Genomic DNA, 25035 nt, shown 5'->3' with positions numbered 1-25035 from the left:
AAATATACATTATCCACATACTGTCCCCTTGATAAGTAGGCATAGTTTACTAACAGCTCTCTAAGTTTAAAAAAAAAAAAAACCCTCTATTCTAGCTCTTAACTAATGATAAGCCTCTACAAACACCGAGTCCCATATTCCACAGAGTTGAATATGCTGTTGTTACTGTTCCTACTGACTAAAAATAAAAGGGGAAAGAGTGGGAAAATAGAAACCTAAAAAGGTTTGTCTAAAACATCAGTGTCAACTGTCAACCACTGCAATCCGGGTAAATGTGCTGAAAACAACCTTTTCCCCTAGAGGCCTAAATCAACCTCAGCCAATGCAGAAATACAAGGATGTAGTACAATGCAGACAGTCTCCATGGGAACCCTAGCTCCATGGGTAATCAAAATAAGCTCCCTGAAGGTATCATGCCCCATGTCTATCTATGGCTCCACACAGACCTACTACCTGAAATTCTTTCTCTTGTTCTCCAAAATTCTTTTCCAAGTGTTACCAGAGAAATCATAAAGCAACCAAATCATGCCATTTCCACACTGAAAATCCACATTCACCATTATCTAGGGCAGAAAAATATTAATCTGGACTCTGTGACGTTTTTGCCAATGTATGAGCCCCTTTAATGCAATGGCACTAAGAAGTCAGACCCTTCACAGTTGAGCAGACCATGAGAGTTCTGCCCACAGGAGGGAACTGATGCCATTATAAAGGGTGAGTTAGGTCTGTCTACCTCTGTGATGTGCAATAAGACAACCTTCAGCAGGTACCAGCACCTTATTCTTACACCTCTCAGCCTTCAGAACCACAGGCCAATAAATTTCTATTCTTTATAAATTACCCAGATGGTTAGATATTGTTACAGAAATAGAAAACAAACTAAAAGTTGAGCACCATGGTACACACCTATAATCCCAGCACTTAGGAGGTGGAAGAGAGATGATCAGAAGTTCAAAGTTTGTTTTCAACTACCTAGTGAATTCCAGGCCAACACAGGTTACATGAGACCCTATCTAAAATTAAAAAAAAAAAAAAAACCTAAGATTTAGACAGAGTCAATCAGGCTAAGTAATCAGACTACGATGCCATACCTCAGGTAAACTAATCAGATCTTTAAGCAACACAGGACACTGCATCTGAGCTGATACTATTTCCTAAAGACCCAAAATATCACTGCCACTCACTATCAGAGTAGGAATGTACAGAGGTCACATGATTAATGGAGTTTTCTCTCAGGACCACCTCATACCCTAGCTGGTCCCCAAACCCATCTTGTTTCATTTTTCCTCCAGTTTCAGCAGCTGACATCATCCCCACACTGGTTTCCTGATCTGTAAAGTGAGGACCGTTATGGTGGGAAAGCCCAGGGGGAAGTTATTAGAATGCTTTTACCTCAAAAAAAAAAAGAAAACAATAAAAACCAAAGGCAACTTGGAGACTGAAGAGATTCCAGTCGGCATGGGAGACACGGGCAATGACTCATCACGCTTCCATTTAACTCACCTATTTGCAAAACATAGGTGGTTCTTGAATAAAGTGGACAATCAAAAGCTGGGCCAGCTACTGGCTCTACCAGCACCTTCTGTACCAGACCAAGCCCACTACTTGAGCAAATTCACACATCTTCTAATAAAGGCCTAAGCCATGATCTGAAGATTGCTTTTCCCTCATACCTGTCTGAACGGCAGGTAAGGAAATGCTGCCTTCTGCTGCTACAGCCAGCAGTGCCCCTCACTGCGTTACTCTGGGTATATCAACTCTTCAGCCCAATATCATAATTCAGTTTGAGAACTCTTGATTGCTTTTCCCTTCCAAAAACAAGTCATACCAGTCCATCACACTGAAAACAGACTTAATGAAACTAGTGAAAAAGCATAACCACTGTAGGCATTTGAAAGACATCTGTGTGACAGAGTATGAAAGAAATCTGTTCTAGTTTGTTTCTCCATTGCTGTGACAAAACACTCTGACCACTACCAACTTGGGGAGGAAAGGGTTTATTTGTCTTACAACTCCCGGGTCACAGTTCATCAGGGAGCTCAAGGTAGGAACTCAGGGCAGGAACTTGGAGGCAGGAGCTGGAGCACAGGCCATGGAGGAATGCTGCTTACTGGCTTGCTCCCTTGGCCCCCGCTCAGCCTGCTTATGCAACACAGGCCCACCTGCCCAGGAGTGGCACCACCCAGAGTGGGCTGGGCCCTCCCACATCACTCATCAATCAAGAAGATGCCCCTCAGACATGGCCACAGGCCAGTCCAATGGAGGAAATTCATCAGTTGAGGCTTGTTCTACCCAGGTGTGTCAAGTTGACAATTAAAGCTATCCAGCACAAAATCCAACACAAGTTCAGGGATCCTCTACCTCAGTGACAGCTCTAGGGTGTGACACATACCAAGATATGCATTTAAGGTGAAGGACAAGGTGTTGTAGCTGGCTATTCCACAACTAGGCCATGTCAGCTACCTGATGGTAGGGTGATGACAATATCTAATGGTTCCCATTGGATGTGAAGGCAGTATAGAATTGCATATCATACAATGGCATCTCAGTCAACAGCAGATCGTGTATACAATGATGGTCCCATAAGATCAGCTCTCCTAGTCTGTGTGAGAACTCTATGGCACTCTCACAGTGATGAACTCACCGAGCACCACGTTTCTCAGAGCATGTCTCCATCATTCAGCAACACACGACTGTGCGTGCAATCTCACTGGGTCACTCTCCATCACTTACCCTGGAACCTACTAAGCTGCTCCTTCTGAGACACAGAAGGCAGGTGCGGGTGGCCATGCAATATGCTCTGCCCTTTAGGTGACTGGATTCGGGGGAATCAAACAATGCTTGCAGTTAAAGTGGCAGGTAGATACACGGAGCCTTCAGCAGCTCTGTACAGGTGAGTCACTACACAGGATTTTAGAATTTTGGAGCAAACATCTACGGACAACTATTTTCTTTTTGAGAAATAGCTCTGGTCATTAAGTAAAGAATGAAGAGTTAGCAGTGGGCCACCAAGATACCATGAGCTGAGGCTGCCCATCACAAAGCAGTTGTTTCAGTTGTTTGCAGCTGACCCACCAAGCCAAAAGGGTCGGCATGTGGTCACACCCCTGGCACAAGTAAGTTACGTGAAGAAGTGAGCTACATGCGTACAGTTCCACTCCTGCTATACAACACTGTGTCTTCTAACCAGCACCTGTGAGTTCGTGGGGAAGTCTGCCAGCAACCGAAAGAAGAGTAGAAGAATAATGCACTTTACAGATGTTCTGAGCTATGGAGGCAGCACCCAAAAGCCAACAGTCACAATACTACAATCCCTTTGTGGAACGTCCCTACAGTGCTCTGCCTGGAAAGGAAGATTGGCACACATGACAACCACCCACTGAGGAGCTGGGACCAACAGCTTTAACAACGGAAAGGATGACGCTTTCTGTGAAGTGCAGGCAAGCCTTCTTCCCCAGCCACTCCTGTCATCAACCAAAAACCCCGAGTCTCTGGTACAGTACCATTTCCTGGATGATCAGCTAGTTACCTGGTCCCAGGGTGATTACACTATCCCCTTTCCATCCCTAAAGGAACAGCACTTTGTCCTTGTTCCTCCATACACACCCACTTATTTTTTCCAGTACTAGGGATTGAACTTTAGGGCCTTGAGCATGCTAGCCAAGTGCTCTCCCACTAAGTTATCCCTAGGCCTCTTTTCACTCTGAGACAGGGCTTCTCTAAGTCGCTCATGCTAGCTTTGACCTCACTCTGTAGCCCAGGCAGATCTTGAATTTGCAGTTCTCCTGCCTTAGCCTCCTTAGCAGCTGAGATTACAGGTCTACATCACTAAACACAGTGTTTTGTTTTTATTAGAATGCCTTGTAAAAATGGCAAGAATGCATTCAAGAGACTTGGTTGAGGTGCCAGCTAGGGGGCAATACTTTGAAGGGCTGGAGCAAGATACTTCAAAAGGCTACATATATCCTGAATCAAGTCCAAAAAATGACATTCATAACCAGGATTCAATGAACAGGTATTAAGGGGTGGGAACGGGAGTGGCAATACTTAACAATATACGCCTGGTGACTTACTAGCAAAAATGTGCTTCCTGTTCCCATGACTGCATGCTCTGATCGCCCAGAGGTCTGAGTGTCGAAAGAAAAAATTCTTCCACTAGAAGCCACAACAATGACTCCACTGAACTGGATCTTAAGGCCTACACTGTGCTGACCATGCTTCTGGACAGATTAGAGAGCTTGCTAATGGCTGGATGACAGATCCATGACCATGCAGGCCTGGAATACAGGAGATCCCTCACATCTCTTAGTATGTATCACACCCTGTCACAGCCAAATCCAGGCAAATTAATCATGGCCTAGGCCCTTCAGGAATGAATGTATGGTCACTTGACCACGTTGAAAGTCATAACCAACTGAGACATGTAAACGGAATGCAGAATGGGGGCTGAGTTGGTGTGACCACATGAGCCATTGCAGAAAGAGAACTGCTCTTATCACCCATGTTTCTTATTTTATTATGACTACAACTGTGATAAAATGTCTCTACTCTCTTCCTTCTCTTATCTCTTTATCATGTAATATGATCATTTTTATGTGTATGAATGTTCTACCTACATGTATGTGAGTGCCCCATGTCATGAAATGCCCAGAGACGCCAGAAGAGGGTGCCAGATCCCAGGAATTGGAGTTAAAGACAGTTTTAGCCACCATGTGGGTGCTGGGAACCAAACCCAGGTCCTCTGCAAGAGCAGTCAGTGCTCCTACCCACTGAGCCATCTCTCCAGCCCCAACATAAGATATTTCTGACTTTGAACATGTAAGGGCTCTTTTGGATGAGGCTAACATTTAATGGGGTCAAGTGAATAAAACAGGAATACTCACGGATAAGCCTCATTCAGTCAATTTCAAGTCCAAAAGAACAGAACTACTGTCCCTTCCTCCAGTTAAGAAGGAAATCTTCCTGACAGGCTGAGACAGTCCTGAGCCTCCATCCTTGAACTCTATCAACTCTACTGATAACTGATACCAGAATTACATGAGCCAATTCACACACTATGTGTTGTGCATGCACATGTGTGTACATATATATTCCACTGCTGGATGTTTCTCTAGAGAACGTGAACAGGACAAGGAACAACTCAAAGGAGAGGGAGGGACGGAAGGAAGAGGGGGGGGAGAGAGGGAGGGAGAGAGAGGGAGAGAGAGGGAGAGAGAGAGAGAGAGAGAGAGAGAGAGAGAGAGAGAGAGAGAGAGAGAGAGAACGCTCCCGTTTAGACGTCTTCAAACAGACTGAAATTAGAAGAGCTGATGCCTGCAACCACTTCAAGGCAACATCAGGATATCATTAACTACTTACAGTTCAAATAATAGTAGGTACTTAGCAAACTTATCAAAAGGGAGAGAGAGTTAAAGGGCGGAAGAATACAGAAAGGAAGGAAAGGAGGAAGGAGGGGAAAGAGCAGAGAGAAGAGAGAATGAAGACGATTAATTCCAGAGAAGGCAAAGGGCAGAAAAGTACCTGTATCTTACCATCACAGGGCAGCTGAGAACTGTTCTGAAAGTTAGAACCAGTCTACATTGGAAGAAAGGTGAACCAAAAATAAACGTGTGGAGGATGTTGTCAACGGTTGAAAGAAGACAAGAAAACTAATTTTCCTCCTACATAAAAACCAAATAGTATTACAAACACATTATCTAAAGACCTGAATCCGCTGGGTACGGTAACCCAAGACTGTAATCTCAGTGCTTGGGAGGCTGAGACAGAAGATTATGAGTTCAAGGACAGCCTGTGCTACATAGCAAAATCCTGCCTCAAAAATAAATAAATAGATAAATAATTACACATACCTAGAAGAAGTAATAAAAACTCAGCCTATAAGGTAGAAGTTGTTACCTCAAATAATGGGAGTATTGGGTAGAACTAGGCTTTAGTTTTTGTAATAAACATTACATAATAATGTAGCTTTTGATATATGGTATTACTTTGATTAAAATGAAATTTTTAAAAGGAAAAACAAAGAAAACTAAAAACACATACTACATATCTATCAGTACAAAAATGGAGAACTAGGGGCTGGCAGATGGCTTAGTGGGTGAAATGCGTGTGCTGCAGATGTGAAGACCTGATTTCAGATTCCTAGAAGCCATGTACAGCGATGGACATCTGTGACCCCACTGCTCCTACAGGCACAGGGAAGGCACAGGAAGCAGAACCCTCAAACACTTGAGGGCAACTAGGCTGTGCACTCACACACATGAACACTGTGAGAACACACACACAAACACACATCACACATACAGAATGTAAAACTAAATCAGAGTCCTCTGAACTAACAGACCACTCTAACGTACTATGACATAAATGTATCAATACAGATAGATCACAAGAACATTTTGAATAATGGATGCAAATACCAGACCCAGGAAAACAGCCTCTATGACTAAAGCCAGGAAGTTAGGAGCTGAGGGCACAGCAGACCAACAAATGTGCTGTGTTTCTCAGCATGAGTGAGGTTCTCGGTACAATCCTCTGTGTATGTGCATGCGTGCATGCGTGTGTGTGTGTGTATGCGTGTGTGTGTGTATGTGTGTAAATATATACTATGTGTGCTGGACAAAATGGAGAGGGGACACTAACTTAATGTGACAGGCCTTAATATAAATGACAGAATACATGAAATCCAGTTGTGAGGGGATGGGCCATGAGACAGTGCTGATGAGAAAAGGGGTATAAAGATGATTAAGATGTTGTTATGACGTACACAAAAGTTCAGTTAAAAAATATTTTTAAAAATAAAATAAAATTGCATTTCCCTATGCAAAAAAATTATTATTACTTGGAGACTGAATTATGAAGTTTAATTAACAGTCTTCAAAAAATAATTATTGGGGCTGGAGACACGGCTCAGCAGTTAAGAACACTGGTTGTTCTAGCAGAACACCCAGGTTCGAATCCCAGCACCCACATGGCAGCTAACAACTGTCCGTAACTCCAGTCCCAGGGGATCCAACTGACCCTTCTGACCTTTGCAGGCGCTGCACTGCACGACACAGGTGCACTTAACTACATGCAGGCCTACTAATTCAATCTTAATCCATGCATATATAATGTTATGTGTATTTGTTATTCATATAATCACATTTATCAGTAATTTTATTTTTATATAAGGAAGAATGCTTTAAAATTTTTTTTATTTAATAAGACATGATTAGAAGAAGCATTTCATTACAGCTTTAACATATTAAGTAACAATTTCCAGAGCAAAGATGCATCTCTTTCAATACTGCCTATAAATTTTTAGGTTCACAGTTGAGTTAATACAGTTATACAATATTGAACTCAGTATAAACCCTATAAGACATAAAATTGTAAGAGGTTTTAACCTTTAAAAAGATCTCCATTTCTTTTTAAAATACACTGTTTCCTACAGAAAAACTACTTTTTAATGCTACTAACACGTAGATGTTTGCACGTATCTCTAATCTCTATGTATCTGATTATTACTAGAACAGTCAGTTACTTTCTGAAATCCTTGGCACCTGAGCATGGATATAAAATCACTGGGTAGATTTCAATGGTAATGTGTTTCACCTCTACTAATAAACATGAAGCAAATTTTTATGCTTCTTCCTCGAATATAACTTTTTTTAAAATTTGCTGATATTTTTCTGTGTATTTCATACAGAACATCCCAAACAATCTTACTCATCTATATACCCATATCCCAAATGCCACCATCCCATAGCCTCCCGCCTCCACTGGAGCCCATATACTCTATGTCATCCCTGTTACTGTCCACTGTGTTGTCGGCACCGCCAGCTGTTCCCAGTGCTTGTCCATCCACTGAATCTATTCAGCCTGTCTAGAGTTCCTTGTTGTAGGAAGATCAGCTCTTCCTCATTTACCAGCAATCAGTTGCAGATATTCCTTTAGATAAGAATGGAGTCTGCTGTTCATTTTCCCAGGTCTACACCTAGTTACTCTCTGGGAGTATCTTGGGCCACCCTGGCCAACAACTCAAAGGTAGGTATCTCCTGTCTGGCATTATTTCTTGTTATGTAGCCTTTAGTTACACAAGTGGACTCTTAAAGAATTATATTGATCCCTTTAATCTTTGGTTATACAGTTGGCCCAAATTAACCAATTTATTTTACTCTTAAGTTCATTTGAGGGTCTGTTCCTCAGGGGTCACATGGGACTGGGAGAAGCCCCTGGCTACTTTCCTCTACCAGTTCCATCTATGTGAAAATAAGTCAAAGACCCTGCTTGATCATGGCTCACTTCACTTGGAAGCATGGAGGAAATGTTTACTCTGTGTTGACCTTCCTCTTTGTAGACTAGACACTGGTTCAAGTCCATTTGATGGGGTCTCCATGGCCTCCTTGATCAAGAGGACAGGTAACACACCACAGTTACAGGATATTTTGAGAGATGCTCACAGTCCCCTGGAGCTTAGGCGACCTAGGAGGGCAAGGAGCAAAAACTGTCCTTTATGTCCCCCTGACCAAGTATGGCTGTTAGACATCTAAGGTTAGTTCCACCAGTATGGTACTTTAATTACCATGTGCTATGTAGATAAAGCTTGGGCAAAGACCAAATGTTCTCAGATAAACCTTTCCTAGATATGTATCATATTCCTTGAGCTAGTTGTATGTATAATTTGTCAGTAGGTTGTTGGACTAATATGGTTTCCTCTGGTTTTTTAAAACTAGCTAGGCATTATTTATCTCTCACATTGTCTGACCCTTCCACCATGGTTTCCCCATTTAAAGTGACCCCATTTTTCCCCTTTCTCCCTTAATAATACCCTTCTCCTATGGTCCTATCTCTCTTGAGCTCCTTCTTTCCCTTTACCCCCTGGGTCCCTTGTAAAACCTTCCCTCCCCCACAACTTAAAATAACCCCATTTTTATCCATAGCTCCCTTATTAACACCTGTTTCCTACTGTTCTTCTCTTTCAGATTCTTTTCCTTTACCTCCCTGGTTCCTTTTCATTATCCTGGTTCCTGTAGTTATATGTGGATATATGCTCATTTATAAGGATTTGGTGCTAGGATCCACACATGAGGGAGAACATGTGTCGTTTTGGGTTTTGTTTTCTTTCTGAGTCTGTGTTACTTCACTTAGTATAACAGTTTCTAGTTCTATCCATTTACCTGAAAATTTCATTTCATCTTTCTTTTCTGCTGAGTAAAACTCCATCATATAAATGAACTACATTTTCATTACTCACTTGTCTGTTGAGGGACACTTAGGTTGCTTCCCTCTCTTAGCTATTGTGAAAAGGGTAGCAACAAACATGGATGTACAAGTGTCTCTGCAATAGGATGAGTTCTTTGGGTATATGCCAAGGAGTGGTATAACTGGGTCAAATGGTAGGTGCATTTGTAGTTTTTTAAGAGTTTTCCATACTGCTTTCCATAGGGGTTGAACAAGTTTGTAGCCCCACCAGTAGTAGATGAGTGTTCCCCTTTCCCCAGATTGTCACCAACATTTGGTATCACTTTTTCTCTTGATCTTAGCCAGTCTGACAGGGGTAAGATGAAATCTTAAAGTAGTTTTAATTTGCATTTCCCTAATTACTAGTGATATTGAACATCTTTTAAGATGTTTCATAGCCATCTTTACTTCTTCTTTTGAGAACTCTCTGTTCAGCTCCTTAGGCCACCTTTTAATTGGGTTACTTCCTTTCTTCATTCCTTGAGTTCGTTATATATTCTGGATGTTAAACCTGTCAGATGTGTTGCTAGTGACCCATTCTTTGGGTTTTCTCTTCACTTCCTTGGTTGCTTCTTTTGATGTACAGAAGCTTTTTAGTTTAATGAGGTCCCATTAGTTGATTCTTGACCCTGTTTCCTCAGCAACTGATGTCTGGTTTAGAAAATCCTTTCCTACACCTATATCTTTTAGGTTTTTCCCAATGTTTTCTTCTAACAGTTTCAGAGTTTCAGGCTTTACATTGAGATCTTTCATCCATTTGGAATTGACTTTTGTGCAAGGTGAAAGATAGGGGTTTAGTTTCATTCTTCTACAGGTGGAGATCCAGTTTTACCAGCACCATTTGGTGAACATACTATCTTTCCTCCAGTGAATGTTCTTGGCCCCTTTGTCAAATATCAGGTGGCTGAAATTGCATGTACTCATATTTGGGTCTTCAATTGTGTTCCATTGATCTATGGGTCTATTTTTGTGCCAGTACCATGTTGTTTTTATTACTATAGCTCTGTAACTCAGTGTAAAGTCTGGTATAGTAATTCCTCCAGCATTTCTCTTAGTGCTCAGGGTTGCTTTGGCTATCTGAGGTCTTTTGTGCTTCCATATGAATCTTAGGATTTTTTCCAATGCCGTGAAAAATTTCATGGGGATTTTGATTGGCACTGCATTGAATCTATAAACGGCTTTTGGTAGGACAGTCATTTTCACAGTATTGAGTCTTCTAATATATGAGCATGGGAGGTCCTTCCATCTCCTGGTATCTTGCTCTATCTCTTTCTTCAAAGATTTAAAATTTTCACTGTAGAGATCTTTAACGTTTTTGGTTATGTTTATTCGTAAATATTTTTTTCTGAGGCTATTGTGAATGGAAGGATTCCATGAATGATCTCACATATATATATATACACACTATTGTGAAAGGGAGTGTTTCCATGTACTCTTTCTCTGATTGCTTGTTACTGGTATATAGACTTTTGTAGATTAATTTTGTAACCTCCCACTTCACTGAACGTGTTAATAATTTCTACGAGTTTTCTGCTGGAATTTTCGGCATCTCTTAGGTATAATATCATATCATCTGCGAAAACGGATAATTCTATCTCTTCTTTTCCAATGATTACTCCTTTAATTTCCTGCTCATCTTATTGTTCTAGCAAGAGTTTCAAGCACTATGTTCAAAAGGAGTGGAGATAGTGGACAGCCTTGCCTGGTTCCTGATTTCAATGGGAATGCTTCCAGTTTTTCTCCATTTACAATGATGTTGGCTGTGGGTTTGTTGTATATGGCTTTACTTATGTTGAGGTATGTTCCCTCCAGTCCAATTCCCTCTAGGACTTTGAACATAAATGCATGTTGAATTTTGTCAATGGCCTTCTCTGCATCTATTGAGATGACCATGTGGTTCTTGTCTTTGAGCCCATTTATATGATTTATGACGTTTATTGACTTATTTATATTGAACCATCCCTGCATCTCTGGGATAAAGCTGATTTGACCATAGTGGATGATCTTTTTGATGTGTGTCTGTATGCGGTTTGAAAGTATTTTGTTGAGAATTTTTGCCTCTATATTCATTAAGGATATGGGTCTACTTTTCTTTTTTGGTTGTATCTTTAACTGGCTTTGGTATTAGAGTGATGCTGGCTTCATAGAAGGAATTTGGAAGTTCTCCCTCCATTTCTATCTTTTTGAATAAATTAAGCAGTATTGGATGTAGATCTTCTTTAAATGTCTGGTAGAATTCTGCTGTAAATCCATCTGGTCCTGGGTTGTTTGTTTGTTTGTTTGTTTGTTTTTAGCCAGGAGGTTTTGTATTACTGTTTCAATTTCCTTATGTGTTATGGGCCTGTTTAAGGTGTTAATTTCTTCTTGGTTTAGTTTTGGTGGTTCCCATGCTTTCAGATACCTGTCCATTTCTTTTACATTTTCAAATTTAGTAGTGTACAGGTTTTTAAAGTATTCTCTTAAAATGTTCTGGATCTTTTTGGTGTCTGTTGTGATGTTACCCCTTTCATCTCTGATTCTGTTGATTTGGAGGTGCACTTTCTTTCTTTTGGTTAACTGGGCTAGTGGTCTGTCATCTTATCTTTTCAAAGAAAAGAACCAGCTCTTTGATTTGTTGATTCTTTGTATTGTTTTCTATGTTTCAATTTCATTAATTTCTGCCCTGATTTTTGTTATTTCTTCTTGTCTGCTGGGTTTGGGTTTTGTTTGATGTTGCTTTTCATATGTGTTGAGTTGCAATGTTAAGTAATTTGTGTTCATTCTGTATCATGGGGTTCCTCTAAGTAGTTCTCATGTAGAATGCTTCTATAGAACCGATGGGGATTGGTGGGGAACATATTGTTTTGGTTTTTCATATTATTTGTATTTTTTCATTGTGGTCTGGGCATGTATTCATCATTCAGGAGTGTGTTGTTTAATCTCCATGTGTTCATGTGGTTACTGGAGTTTCTTCCGGCGTTGATTTTAAGCTTTATTGCATTGTGGTCTGATAGAATGCATGGAATTACTTCAATCTTTTTGTATTTGTTGAGGTTTGTTTTGTGCCCCAGTATATGGTCGATTTTGGAGAAAGTTCTATGGGGTGCTGAATAAAAAGTATATTCTTTGGTGCTTGGGTGGAATATGTGGTAGATGTCTGTTCAGTCCATTTGACATATGGTATTGTTTAATTCAGATGTCTCTCTGCTAATTCTCTGTCCTGTTGACCTATCTAATGAACACAATGGGGTACTGAAGTCCACCACTATTAATGAGTTGGGATTAACCTGGGTCTTAAGTCCTGTAGTACTATTTTTAAGAAGTTGGGTGCACCAGAGTATGGTGAATATATGTTCATGATTGTAATATCTTCTTGATCAATTGTTCTTTTGATCAGAATGAAGTGGCCCTCTTTATCTCTTCTGATTAGTTTTAGTTTGCAGTCTATTTTGTCAGATACTAGAATTGCTACGCCTGCTTTTTTCTTAGTGCCATTTGCTTGGTATATTTTTTCCATCCTTTCACCTTAAGGTCGTGCCTGTCCTTGAAAGTGAAATGAGTTTCTTGCAGACAACAAAAAGATGGGTTTTGTTTCTTAATCCATTCAACTATTTTGTGTCCTTGGACTGAGTAGTTCAGTCCATTGATAATTTAAAGTTATTAATGAAAGATGTGTATTGAATCCTATCATTTTTATTTCTGTTCACATTCTTGGTGTAGTTGTGCATTTCCACAGTTATACCTTCATTAAGTTTCTTTCACTAATCCCTTGGGTATAGTCATTCCTTTCTTCAGCTCTTTGTATTGCTTCAAAATTCTCTGAAGGGCTAGTTTTGTGGACATGAATTCTTTCAGCCTATTTATGTCATGGAAGATTTTTCTTTCCCCTTCGACTCTAATAGACATTTTGGCTAGGTAAAGTAATCTGGGTTGGCATCTGTGGTCATTTACAACTGGGAATACTTTGGTCTAGGCTCCTCTGGCTTTCATAGCTTGTGCTGAAAAGTCAGCTGTAATTCTGATGGGTTTTCCTTTATATGTGACTTGTTGTTTTTCTTTTGCAGCTTTCAGTATTGTCTCTGTTCTGAACGCTTAACGTTTTTACTATGATGTGCCATGGAGAGTTTCTTTTCTGGTCTTGTCTATTTGGTGTTCTATAAGCTTCTTGTATTTCTATGGGCATGTCTTTCTTTAATTTGGAGAAATTTTCGTCTATGATTCTGTTGAAGATCTGGTCCATGCCATTATCCTTAGATTCTTCTCCTTCCTGTATGTCTATGATTTATAAGTATGATCTTTTTATGATGTCACACAATTCCTGCATATTCCATTCTTGTGTTTTCTTAAATTTTTCATAATCTTTGCTTGAGTGGTCTAATTCATCCACTTTATCTTCTAGTCTTGATATTCTGGTTTCCATTTCATTCATCCTATTGGTGAGGCTTTCTCCTGTCATTTCTAACTGGCTTACTGAGTGTTTCACTTCCTTCTTCATTTCAGCCTGAACATTCTTCAATATTTCTAACTCTTTTCTGAATTCATTCAGAAGTTTATCCCTATCTTCTTTCAGTTCTTTGATTTCTTTGCATGCTCCTTAAATTCACTGAATTCTTTTATCATGTTTACAATTGTTCTTTTGAGTTCCATTTCCTGTGTTAACTCTAGGGGGTTCTCATCGTACTCCTCTAGAGGACTGGTGGTACTTGGTGGGGATATGTTATTTTGATTTTTTCATGTTATTATTTTTTCTCTGTGACTTTGACATGTGGATTTCTTTTGTAGATTCTGGTTCTTGTGTGAGATTCAATCCTTCCTTTGTTGAGTTTAGGTCTGCTTTTTTTATAAACTTTATGTGCCTTTGTGGTTTACTTGTTGGGCATGAAAAGCTGGTTGGTCTAGGCTTCAGGTTCTGTCTTTTGATTTTATATTAGAGCAGCCAAATTGCTTTCGTCTTGCTGCTCAGTAGTTCCCAGAGGCCCAAGTCAGATGAGGATCAGATGCTCTCAGGCTTTCTCCTAAGGTCTGGATCCCTCCAGGAAAGATGCTGGCCTCGGGAATTTGAGGGCTGGGCTGGCCTGGGAGCAGGGCCCAGGAAAGAACTGGCCCCCATGGATGCAAAGGGAGGTGGGGGTGAGAAGACACCTGAGGGCTCCTGGGGACTACAGGGAGGAATTGGGTTGGTCTGGATGCAAAGGGTCAGGAAGGGTGGGGATTCTGGGCTAACATGTCAGTCCATGGGTCTAGGGTGTCACAATAAGAGATGGGCCAGTGCCTCTGCTAGGAGGAGAGATGGGGTAGGGGGGCTGGGAGGGTAAATGGGGCTGGGGGAGTCAAGGCGCAGTGGGTGCAGCACCCAAACTTACCCAGGCAGGCAGCTGGCTCCAGGAGCTATGGGGCTATGGGGCTCTAAATTTATATTTAAACCTATGTTTTACCATCTGCTTAGTGTATATTATTACATGTACTTGTAAAATTATATTCATTTACATAACATTGATTTTGTATATATTTTAACATATAATTCATAAATATGTATTTTGAGATAAAAACAATCAAAACAATTAGGACTGCCTTACTTGAACCAAAGATGACCTGACACTGAGCATCGTAGGACTGGCACATGCCATTGTAACAGTAGGCCTTATTGCTCTGGCAAGGGTACCCGTTCTGAACGAAGACATCTGGCTGGCAGAACTGGGAGGAGCCATTGCAGTACTCGGGAACATCACACTCACTGGTTTTTCCTCTGCACAAAGACCCTCCTGGAAGGAACTACGGGAACAAGATTCAAATTAAAGAGCGGTATCAGTATCATCTCCACAAATTCATCATATTTGAAAGCACAGCATAGGTATAAAGGTCCTAATGATAACAAAAGATCAAATTATCTAATAGGAAAGTGAACAAAAGTCAGTAACAAGCAATTCCTAAACATTATAGATGAAAAAACAATCTCATTGGTAATCAAAGAAATTCAAATTAAGTAAAAATACAAGAACACCTCAGAACTACTATACTAACTAGAATTATAGTGCTTGGTAGTAATCCATGTTAGCATAAAGAAAAAGTTAGGGAGGCTGGGGAATGGCTGAGGGGTAAGTGCAGGTGCTCAAGCAAGAGGACCTGACTTCAGGCCCTCAGCACCCAGGTAAAAGCCGGGCCTGGCAGCATCTCCAAGCATGGGAAGTGGAGACAGGAATATCCTGGGGCTTACTAGTCAGCCAGTCTAGCCAGTCCGCGAACCCAGGTTCAGTGCTGAGGTTACAAATGCATGTCAGTGTTCTTTTTAATGAATGAATTCCTGGAATCAAACTTGGGTCCTCTTTACCAACTAACTCCCCAGGCCCTAATTGTCTATACTCTAAACTTTGGTAGTTTTGAATTACCTCTTAACAAATACAAATTACTTGAAAAATCAAGGAAAGAAATATTGGGGATATATCTCAGTGACAGTGTTTACCAGGCAAGGGCAAAGCCCTAGATTTAATTTCCAGTACCAAAAACAAACAAAACAAACAAACTGAATAGACATGTATCATAAAGAAAAGTTTTAAAGTGCATGTGATATAAAATAGAAAATGACCACATAATTAAAATGGCATTTAGAGGTCTCAGAAGAAAAATTTCGATATATCGATTTTTCCTCCAGATAGGGAGAATTCCTTGCCTGGCAATCCTTACAACAGTCGCCATATGCACATTCAGCAAATGACTTGAGCTTACAAGTGCTTCCTTCACAGCATGGGTCCAGTTCACACTCCTGCAAACAGAAGATGATGCTGTAAATAAACAAGTCACTGACATGAACAGCCATCCACAAGGTTCCTTTCCTGTCCTACAATATGTTTCATTCCAAACTACCCATAAAAGTAGTCTCTACCCACATGTCCCAACTGTGCTTCTAGGCTGATCAACCCCTAGCTACAAGTATTTAGGTCTCAATATATTCCAAAAGACTGCCTTAGACTGCTCTTAATATCGTAAGATACCACAGACTGGGGCACTTAAACCACAGTTTGAAAGCTGGTAAGCCAAGATAGAGTTCTCACAAAGTGTCCCAGAGATGCTGGCAGCCGGCTGCCCTGTGCTGACGAGAGCAATTCTCAGTGCTGCCAAGATGGAGTTCCCACAAAGAGTGTCCCAGTGACGCTGGCAGCCGGCTGCCCTGTGCTGATGAGGGCAATTCTCAATGCTTCCACTCAGTGAGAACACTCCAGAGATGGCTGGGGCCTCTTCTAAGGATGGTAATCTCGTGGATCAGGGCTCCACCCTCCAGTTCTTATTTATCCTAATTATTTCCTCAGAGACACCACTGCCAAACACCACTGTGTTGGTAGTTACACCTTTGACACATGAACTCTGAGCGACATAAATACTCACTCTGTGATTACGTGTTTATGAGCACAAAGCAGCAAGCATCCATGGATGCTTTTCTCTTCGAGCTCAGGCTCTGACTACTTATGAGTGACTCTGCTCTAGGTGGGCACTCTATTCCCAGTGCCCTGCACATGCTAAGCACACGCTTCACACCTAGCAGCACTGTTCTGGGCTTCCTGTGGGCCACCACAGTGATGTTTCCCCTACAACCTCCCACCCACATTGACACCTGTGTTCATACAGCAATCTTAGTGTCCTGATTTTTATACTGTGCAAGCCTTACGAGCTGTCACTGGGAAGACGGGCAGAGGAACAGTGGGAATTTGCAATTTGTCAGCCTACAATTATTTCATAATAAAATTAATTTTTCTATTAACTCAACATATGACTATTTTACATGTCTATGAGATAAAAGTGTGATATTTTATATATTGAATGTGCACTGATCAAATCAGAGTATTTCGAATTTCTATCTTGCAATAAAAATAAGCATATTATAAAATAAGTAGACCAGGCGTGGTAGCACACACCTTTAATCCCAGCACTCAGGAGGCAGAGACACGTGGATCTCTGTGAGTGCAAGGCCAGCCTGGTCTACATAGCAAGTTACAGTCCAGTCAGGGCTACACAGACCTTGGCTCAAGAAACAAAAAGAAAAAAAGAGAAATTACAAAACAGGGACTGGAGAGATGGCTCAGTGGTTAAGAGCACTGGCTGTTCTTGCAGAGGACCTGGGTTTGATTCCCAGCACCCACATGGTAAATAACAACCATCCATAGTTCCAGTTCCAGGGATTCAATTCCCTCTTCTGACCCCCATGGACACTGCATGCCTATGATGCACACACATACATGCAGGCAGAACACTCATGCACAGAAAAACAAACAACTTTTAAAAATAATAAAGACAAATAAACTGCAATCTAGACCTTCAAACCGTTAAGTCAAAATGGATCATGAGCCTACATTAAAAACCTGGGACTATGAAACTTCTAGGAGAAAACATGTGCAAGTTGGGAGTGTTTGCTCATCTTTAGACTCTGAAGCTCCAGTCACAGAAGCACAAAGTGGCAAAACCAATCCCACCCACATGCAAAAGCTCTGCTCTTCCAAAGACACTGCACACTATTAAGCAAGACGTAACTTGCAGAAACATTTACAAATTAAGTATCTGACAAAAGACAGATATATTCAGAATATATAGAAAATATTCTCAAAACTCAGTAACAAATAATTAACTTTTAAAATGGAGGTCAAGGAGCTGGAGAGATGGCTTAGTGATTAAAAAGTGTTTGCTATTCTTACAGATGATCCAATTCAATTTCCATCACCCATATCTGGTGGCTCACAGCTGCCCCTTACTCCAGCTCCTGGAGGGTCCAAGACCTAATTCTGGCCTCCACAGGCACCAGCACACACACACACACACACACACACGTGTAATATACTCACACATATACATAAACAAAAATAAAATAGGAGTAAAGAGTTAAACAGACACCACAAGATACATGGGTGGCAAACAAGCACATAAAAGCCTGCTCAACAGCCCTGCACAGTAGGGGGACAGTCAAGCCTTCATGAGGCATCACTTCCCACATGGCAGGGTGACCCAGGGTAAAAGGACGGCCCACAGAGCTGGCGAGGACATGGCAGAGCTAGAACTCACACAGGTGACAGGGTAAGGAATGTGCGAGCACTTCGAATGCAGTTAGAAAGCTTCTTAAAAGTCAAACACACAAGGGCTTGGAGAGAGGGCTCAGTAGTTAAGAACACTGGGTTGTCTTGCAGAGGACCTGGGTTCAGTTCCCTCATGGCAGCTAACAACCATTCTTAACTCCAATCCCAGGAGAGCCAACACCTTCTTCTGGTTTCCACAGGCATTGCGTGACATGGCTGCTCTTACATACATTCAGGCAAAATGCTCATATACATAAAAGAAGAATAAATAAATAGTTCAACATACAACTACCATGATACCAAACATTCCATTCCCATTTCCCCCAAAAGAAATAAATAGCAAAGTCCATGTGAAGGCTATGTGTACAGACATGCTCTAGAGTGTGATACCCAGAAACAGAAAATTGCTTAAATATCCATCAATACACGTGAACACATAAACAAGCCACCATATATTCCTACTGCTCAGCAATAAATGATGGACTACTGGGACAACTGTGGCATGAGTGAACCTCAAAAAAAATCACACCGAGTAAAAGAAGCAGAAGAATTCACATAAAACTCTACAAAGTGAATACTAATGCATAGTGACCAAAAGTCTGTGGTCCCTAAGAAAAATGGGAGCATAAGAGGGGGGGGAGAGAAGTGATTATCAAAAGGGCTGGGATATAGCTCAGTGGGAGAACACCTGCCTAGCATGAACAAGATATGAGGGACACACACACACACACACACGAGAGACAGAGAGACAGAGAGACAGACCCTAACACAATCAGTCACAAGTCAAGTACTCACATCACAATAAAATTCTTCTAAGATGGAATTCCCAAAATAAAGTCAACACTTACAAATGTACATACCATATATTCTATAAATGTATAAAATCTAAAAGAAATAAATACAGCAAACAAATTAGAATAGCATGTTGTAGAGAACCAAGTAAAATACTGAGGTATATAAAGCTAGTCTTACTTGGCTATTTGAAACTTTACACCAAGAAAAAAACTGTATTTGAAGGTCAGGAAGTGGTCTGTTTGCTTGTTTGGTTGGTTGTTGTTTTGCTTTTTAGGCAGGGTCTCACTGTGTAGCCTTGCTGACCTGGAACTCACTATGTAGACCTGGCTGGTGTGGAACTCAGAGATCCACCTGCCTCTGCACCCCAAGTGCTGGGATTAAAAGTGTGTGCCATGAAACCCAGCAGGGAGTGCTTTTTGAAAGAGCAATTTTATAGTGAGACAGTTCAAGAAGTAAACAAGTACCGTTTCAGTAAGTGTGGTGGTAAGCAGCTGGAAGGAAACAAGACCAACAGGTATTTAAGGAGAAAGACCACCAAAAAAGGCTGGAAGGGAGACAGTCGTTATATCTTCATTTTGAAATTGGGCCTGAGGACATTTATCAGTGGCAGAGCATGTGCTCTGCATGTGTGAGGTCCTGGGTTCAATTCCCAGAGTGAAAAAAAAATATAACCAATAAGAATTAAAAATAACCTCATTAGGCCTCACTCACCTCACTTGAAAACTAAAAATGTCAGTCTCTTAGGCTTGCTATAGAAATCACACTAGGAAAATCCTTACAGAAGTCCAGGGCATACAGCAATCATGGAGGAATAGAAATGGCTTCATCTTACGATACAGGCAGACTTTCAGGACCAGGTTGGTAAGGCCAGGAAAAGAAAGAAAGCAAAGCGACTTCCGCACAACTTCCCAAGTGTGTTCAAAACTTAATGGCGCCTGAGAGGAAAGGGCTTAATGGGCCATTGAGAGGAGTACGGCTCGACAGCAGTCATGACGGAGGTGGACATCACCGAGGACCATGGGGCCAGAGCCACAGAAGATTCCCAAGGGGAGAAGGAAGCTTTGAGTGGCAAGGTCTGACACGAGGTCTGAGGGGGGGCCACTGCGGCTCTCAGTGAGTCCAGCTGAAGACCCCTTCCACAGCAGCAGTGCCAGGGCGGAGCATCTAGTAAAGAATTGACCAACTGTTTAAACAAGCAAGCTAAGGACCATAATAAAAATAAAGACAAATAAGAAAATAAGTAAAAACAGAAGGATGGCCCGGGTGCTTTCCTCAAATCATGGCACTGCTGGTCAGACCCCTGGATGGCCAGACCCAGAAACACATTCGGACAGACGAAGCAGTAGTCTTCCCTTCATCTCAGCTCCCCTGCCAGAGGGGCTCAAAAACAGTGGCTTATATTTGCGAATCTCATACTGACTTCAGAGAGCAAAAGTGGAAACAACTGACCTTTGGAGTGCCACAGTCACACTCTTCCCCAGGATCCACCAGCTTATTACCACAGAAGGGTGCACTGTAGGCTTCGTCAGGCTTCGGGACATTGAGAAGGCAGGCTCCTCCTTTGTTTAAAGTTAGTTTCTCAAAGTCCTCTGCACTGCAGCTGCTGAAGTTTCTGGAACCTCTACAATAAATATTAAGAAAAGGCTCTTGTGTCATAGCAATTGTTCAATTTTGAAACTTCAAGTCATGTCCTTAACCATCAAGAAGGAAATACTGTAGATGGCAGGAAGTAAACAGAAGAAAGCAGAAGTGACAGTCAGTTCCCACCAAGAGACACGGCTACTACTGCAGCTACTATGTGGTTCGCTACTTTTGTTATTATGTGTTCTACCTCCATGAAAATACATTCCAAATGTATCATTTACACTGAAGCACAAAATCAAAATTCTCACAATCCACAAAGACCTTAAAAACCTACCTGGGCTTATGCAAAATTGAGCTTTATGTAGTTAACATACCAAAAGCTCAAATACTAGAAGTATGTAAATGTTTCCCCAGCGATTTGTACTCTACAAGGTGATGCTTTGACCTTCCCCTGCCCCCAACTCATTCATCGGGAGCCATCTAAAACCATGAGTGGGCAAGTCCAGCACAGCTGATCCACAGTCACCCTGAGGCAGCTGGCACAGTGCAGAAAATAATGTCAGCAACTCTTATGCCAGTTCTTTAGTTTGACCTTGAAATATCTTTTATGGTAATTCCTGAGAATAGTGGCTAGTACCCTGAAGGTTAGGTGAGCTTTAAGAAACTATCCAACCTGAGCTAGGCACGTGAGTCAAACAAGTGCAATTCTGATATGCTGTGTCTGGGTTTGTTTGGTTGTCACTGTATTATTTTCTTTTTCTTAAGATACTGATTTACTCAATAATTACAAAATATTGCCAGGTAGTCCTATTGACTATTTTTACCTTTGAAAACTAATAGGAAGTAAACCTTTATCCCACGTATCTTTGAGAAACCCAGATCACATTAAAATTACCTGGGGTAGTTCTGTTATCTACTAGCTAGCTATCATCTGAACTTTTAGTGTGATATCCAGATGTCTTTATCCCTCTGTGGAAAGGAGGGTAGTGACTGCAGTGTGGATGGATGAGTGCACTCCAATTACTTAGACATTTGCAACACTTACACTGTCGTGTATGGGTTTGTGTTCATAGATGTGCATGCAGAATAGAATACTGCCGGGCATGGTAGTGGGCGCCTTCACCTAGCACTGGTCTCTGAGGAAACTAGGCCAGCCTGGTTTCCACAGTGGGTTCCAGGCAAGCCAGAGCTATACAGTAAGATTAGAGTGATATAGTAGTAACATTGTCAGGAAAGGTTAGGGGAACAATAAGCTGAGGTGGTTGCAGTTTCAAAAGTAAAGTCAGGACAAGCACTTCGTATACCAAGACACTTCAATCAAACCTGAAAATCTGGGAAAATTACAGAAAGAATGAACACTGACTGGCAGAGCCATGCACAGGGCACGGTCAGTGAGCAAATGAGCAAGACCTGATGAGGAGGGCCAGAAGAGGCCGCAGTGAAAACATGGCCTGCAGTGAAAGGAGTCTGGGAATGGACCTGAGGACACACAAGAAACAGGACACAGCTGCCATGCAGACAGGAAGACCACAAGAGGGTTCTCACAGGACCCACCCACCAATAACAAGACAGACTGGCATCACTGGAGTCAGGAAGCACACTGTGCATTTGAAACAAGCATGTGAGAATAAACGAGACATCAAGGCTGCCTGCGAGAGTACGGTGCTGAGACACAGGAGGAAGGTTAGCATTAGCTAAAACAGGGAAGTCGGTCGGCAGATCAGAGCTTAGGAGGGAGAACAACGTATGAGACCATTAGCCATCAAGTGAAAACATTGAACATGGAGTATGCAACCCTTGCTTGATAGGAAAGGGAGGCAGCACTCTAAACAGGTTGGCAAACATCGGCTTCCTCCATTGACTGTGGCCACTGCTGGTCCTGCCACACCATTCACACATGATGTCTGTAAGAAGGCATCAATTAAAGCCCAGTGGCAGCAGCTGTGCCAGCACCCATCTATCCTACACCTGAGACCCTAATTACGATCTGCATAAAGCCTATGACCTGTAAACAGCTGTTTCAAGAATCTTGTAGTTTACACCCATTTTCTTTTAAACAATGTTTCAAAGTTTGAGTCTTGAGCAAGGTAACAAAAAAAAAAAATCAGTTTCAACTTGAAGTTACTGTAGCACTGAAAAATCCTGAAATCATGAGCTCATAGGGTTCTTCACACATCAGACAGGAGATGGGACTTTATAAACATAACCTAATATTGCTGCAATAAAGCCTTAAAGACTGAAGTCACAGGAAAGAGGCCCCTCACTGTCCCTGGATGGCACCCACAGAGAGCATCATCTTTCAGAAACAGTTAGGGTATGCCCATCCTCTGCCTGTCCCCCACAGTATACAAGTTGTGGTTTCAAGCATCTCCCCCTCTTTTCTCACTAGGTAAACCTGAAAACTACTTCAGAATGAAATTGACAATGAAGGAAATGATCTATCTACCAGGAAATTACAAAACAATCACTTGTCATGACTCAACATATCAGAATATGTTTCAAGAACCCAGGGACTCCCAGTGTTCAGCAGATTAAGAAAAACAAGCACCTGATTATGAAAGAGGGACAGATTTAGAAAAGAAAACCATCTCTCAACCCTCCTCATCCTCCTCTTTGAACAGGTCTCACAATGTAGCACAGGCTGGCCTCAAACTGGCCATCCTCCTGCCTCAGTGTCTTAAGTGCCACCACTTCTCATGAAAAGCTCCAACCAGGAAGAACTCTTGACACTTTCGGGAATCCAAGAGCAGAGCTTGAGAACAACACACCTCGGCCAATATCACAAAAATTGAAATTTGGGGGCCGGAGAGATGGTTCAGTGGTTAAGAGCACTGGCTCTTTTGGCAAAAGACCTGGGTTCAAATCCCAGCACCCGCATGGCAGCTAACCACTGTCTGTAACTTCAGTTCCAGGGGATCCGACAACCTCTTCTGTCCTCCCCGAGCACTGCAGGACACTTACCTACACACAAGCAATACACGCATACACATAAAATAAAAATAATAAATAAAATTTTAAAAATAAAGATAATTTTAAACAATTGAAATGTTAATATGGCAAATTTCGAGAGTCACCAATGAAACTCTTTGACTGTAAGAGACAAGATCTGTAAATGAACTTATTAAGCCACTGAGGCAAGAAAAATACAATAAAAATGTATCCAGCAGCTGGGCAGGGTAGGCCATGCTTATAATGCCAGAACTCAAGAGGCAGAGGCAAGATAAGGTCAGCTTGGCCTACACAGTACGTTCCAGGTCTGCCAGGGCTATATACTGAGTTTCTGTTTCAAAACAACAACAAAAGCATCCAAATTGAGAAGGGAAACAAAAAATGTCCCTGTCTGTAAATGAAATGATCATTAATACAGAAAAATGTAAACCCACAAGACTGTTATGACTAATAAGTAAACTAAATAAAATTGTGGAGTATAAAACCGACACACACACAAGATCAACTGCATTTCTACACATTAACAACAAACTATCCAAAAGAGACTGTAAGAAAATGGGGCCAAAAACAACGAAATACGTGAGACGAGACAATGAAGTAGAAGACGTACACCCTAAAACCCACAAGCTGCTGCAGGAAGAAATCAGAGAGGAAGCAACGAGTGGGAAACCGTCCCGTGCTGTGGGCTGGGATATGGGACGCTACCCAGATTATCAAATCAATCCAAACAGGTAATGGAATTCTTATCAAAATTCCAATGCCTTTAATTCCAGCACTTAGAAGGCAGGGGCAGGTGAATCTCTGTGAGATCGAGGTCAGCCTGGTCTACATACTAAGTTCCTGGAGGTTGGGGCTAGGGAAGACCCTATCAAAAAACAAATAGCAACCAAAAAAATTCCCATGCCATTTTAAACAAAATTTTTCAATTCTAATATTCCCCTTACACCACAGAGGACTGTGAGTTGTGGAAACAATCTTAAGAACAAAACTGAGAACATCACATGTCCTCATTTCAAAGTACATCACTAAGCTACTATAATTAAAGCACCATGGTTCTGCACAGACAGATTAATAAAACATAACACAGAACGGGGAATCCCTGAGCATATGCTCAACTGATCTTTGATCCAAGGAGCCAAACTCACGGAATAGGAAAAAAAAAAAAAAAAACTCGACAAGTAATGAGGTTAGGAAAATGCCTATCTATATGCAAAACGTGACCTGGGGACTTATCTCAAAACACAGGCAAACAGTGGCTTGAATAAATTAAAGATTTAAATGTAAGATCCGACTTTGTAAAACTGCATGGCCTTGGCTGTAGCAGGGACTTCGTGCATACACAGCACACAACCACCAAAGGAAAAACACACCGGTAGCGCCACCTCCACCCAAAGACCTGTGAGGCATGAAGACCCAGACACACACACACACACACACACACACACACACA

General features: G+C 41.5%; 1 protein-coding gene across 1 annotated transcript in view; it reads right to left on the bottom strand.

The window, feature by feature from the left end:
- Positions 1–25035, bottom strand: part of Adam9 (ADAM metallopeptidase domain 9) — a gene marked incomplete at its 5' end in the record, with an annotated part of 113694 nt that overhangs the window by 41361 nt on the left and 47298 nt on the right. Inside the window, 3 exons of the mRNA XM_008843363.3 lie at positions 14778–14973; positions 15869–15961; positions 20502–20673. Of these exons, the coding sequence (XP_008841585.1) occupies positions 14778–14973; positions 15869–15961; positions 20502–20673 (461 nt within the window). The remainder of the gene's footprint in view (positions 1–14777; positions 14974–15868; positions 15962–20501; positions 20674–25035) is intronic.

The sequence above is a fragment of the Nannospalax galili genome, unplaced genomic scaffold, assembly GCF_000622305.1.
Source record: "Nannospalax galili isolate Female #2095 unplaced genomic scaffold, S.galili_v1.0 scaffold1871, whole genome shotgun sequence".
NCBI lineage: Eukaryota > Metazoa > Chordata > Mammalia > Rodentia > Spalacidae > Nannospalax > Nannospalax galili.
The sequence above is the reverse complement of the archived record's forward strand: the minus strand, read 5'-3'. Positions and strand labels throughout refer to the sequence as shown.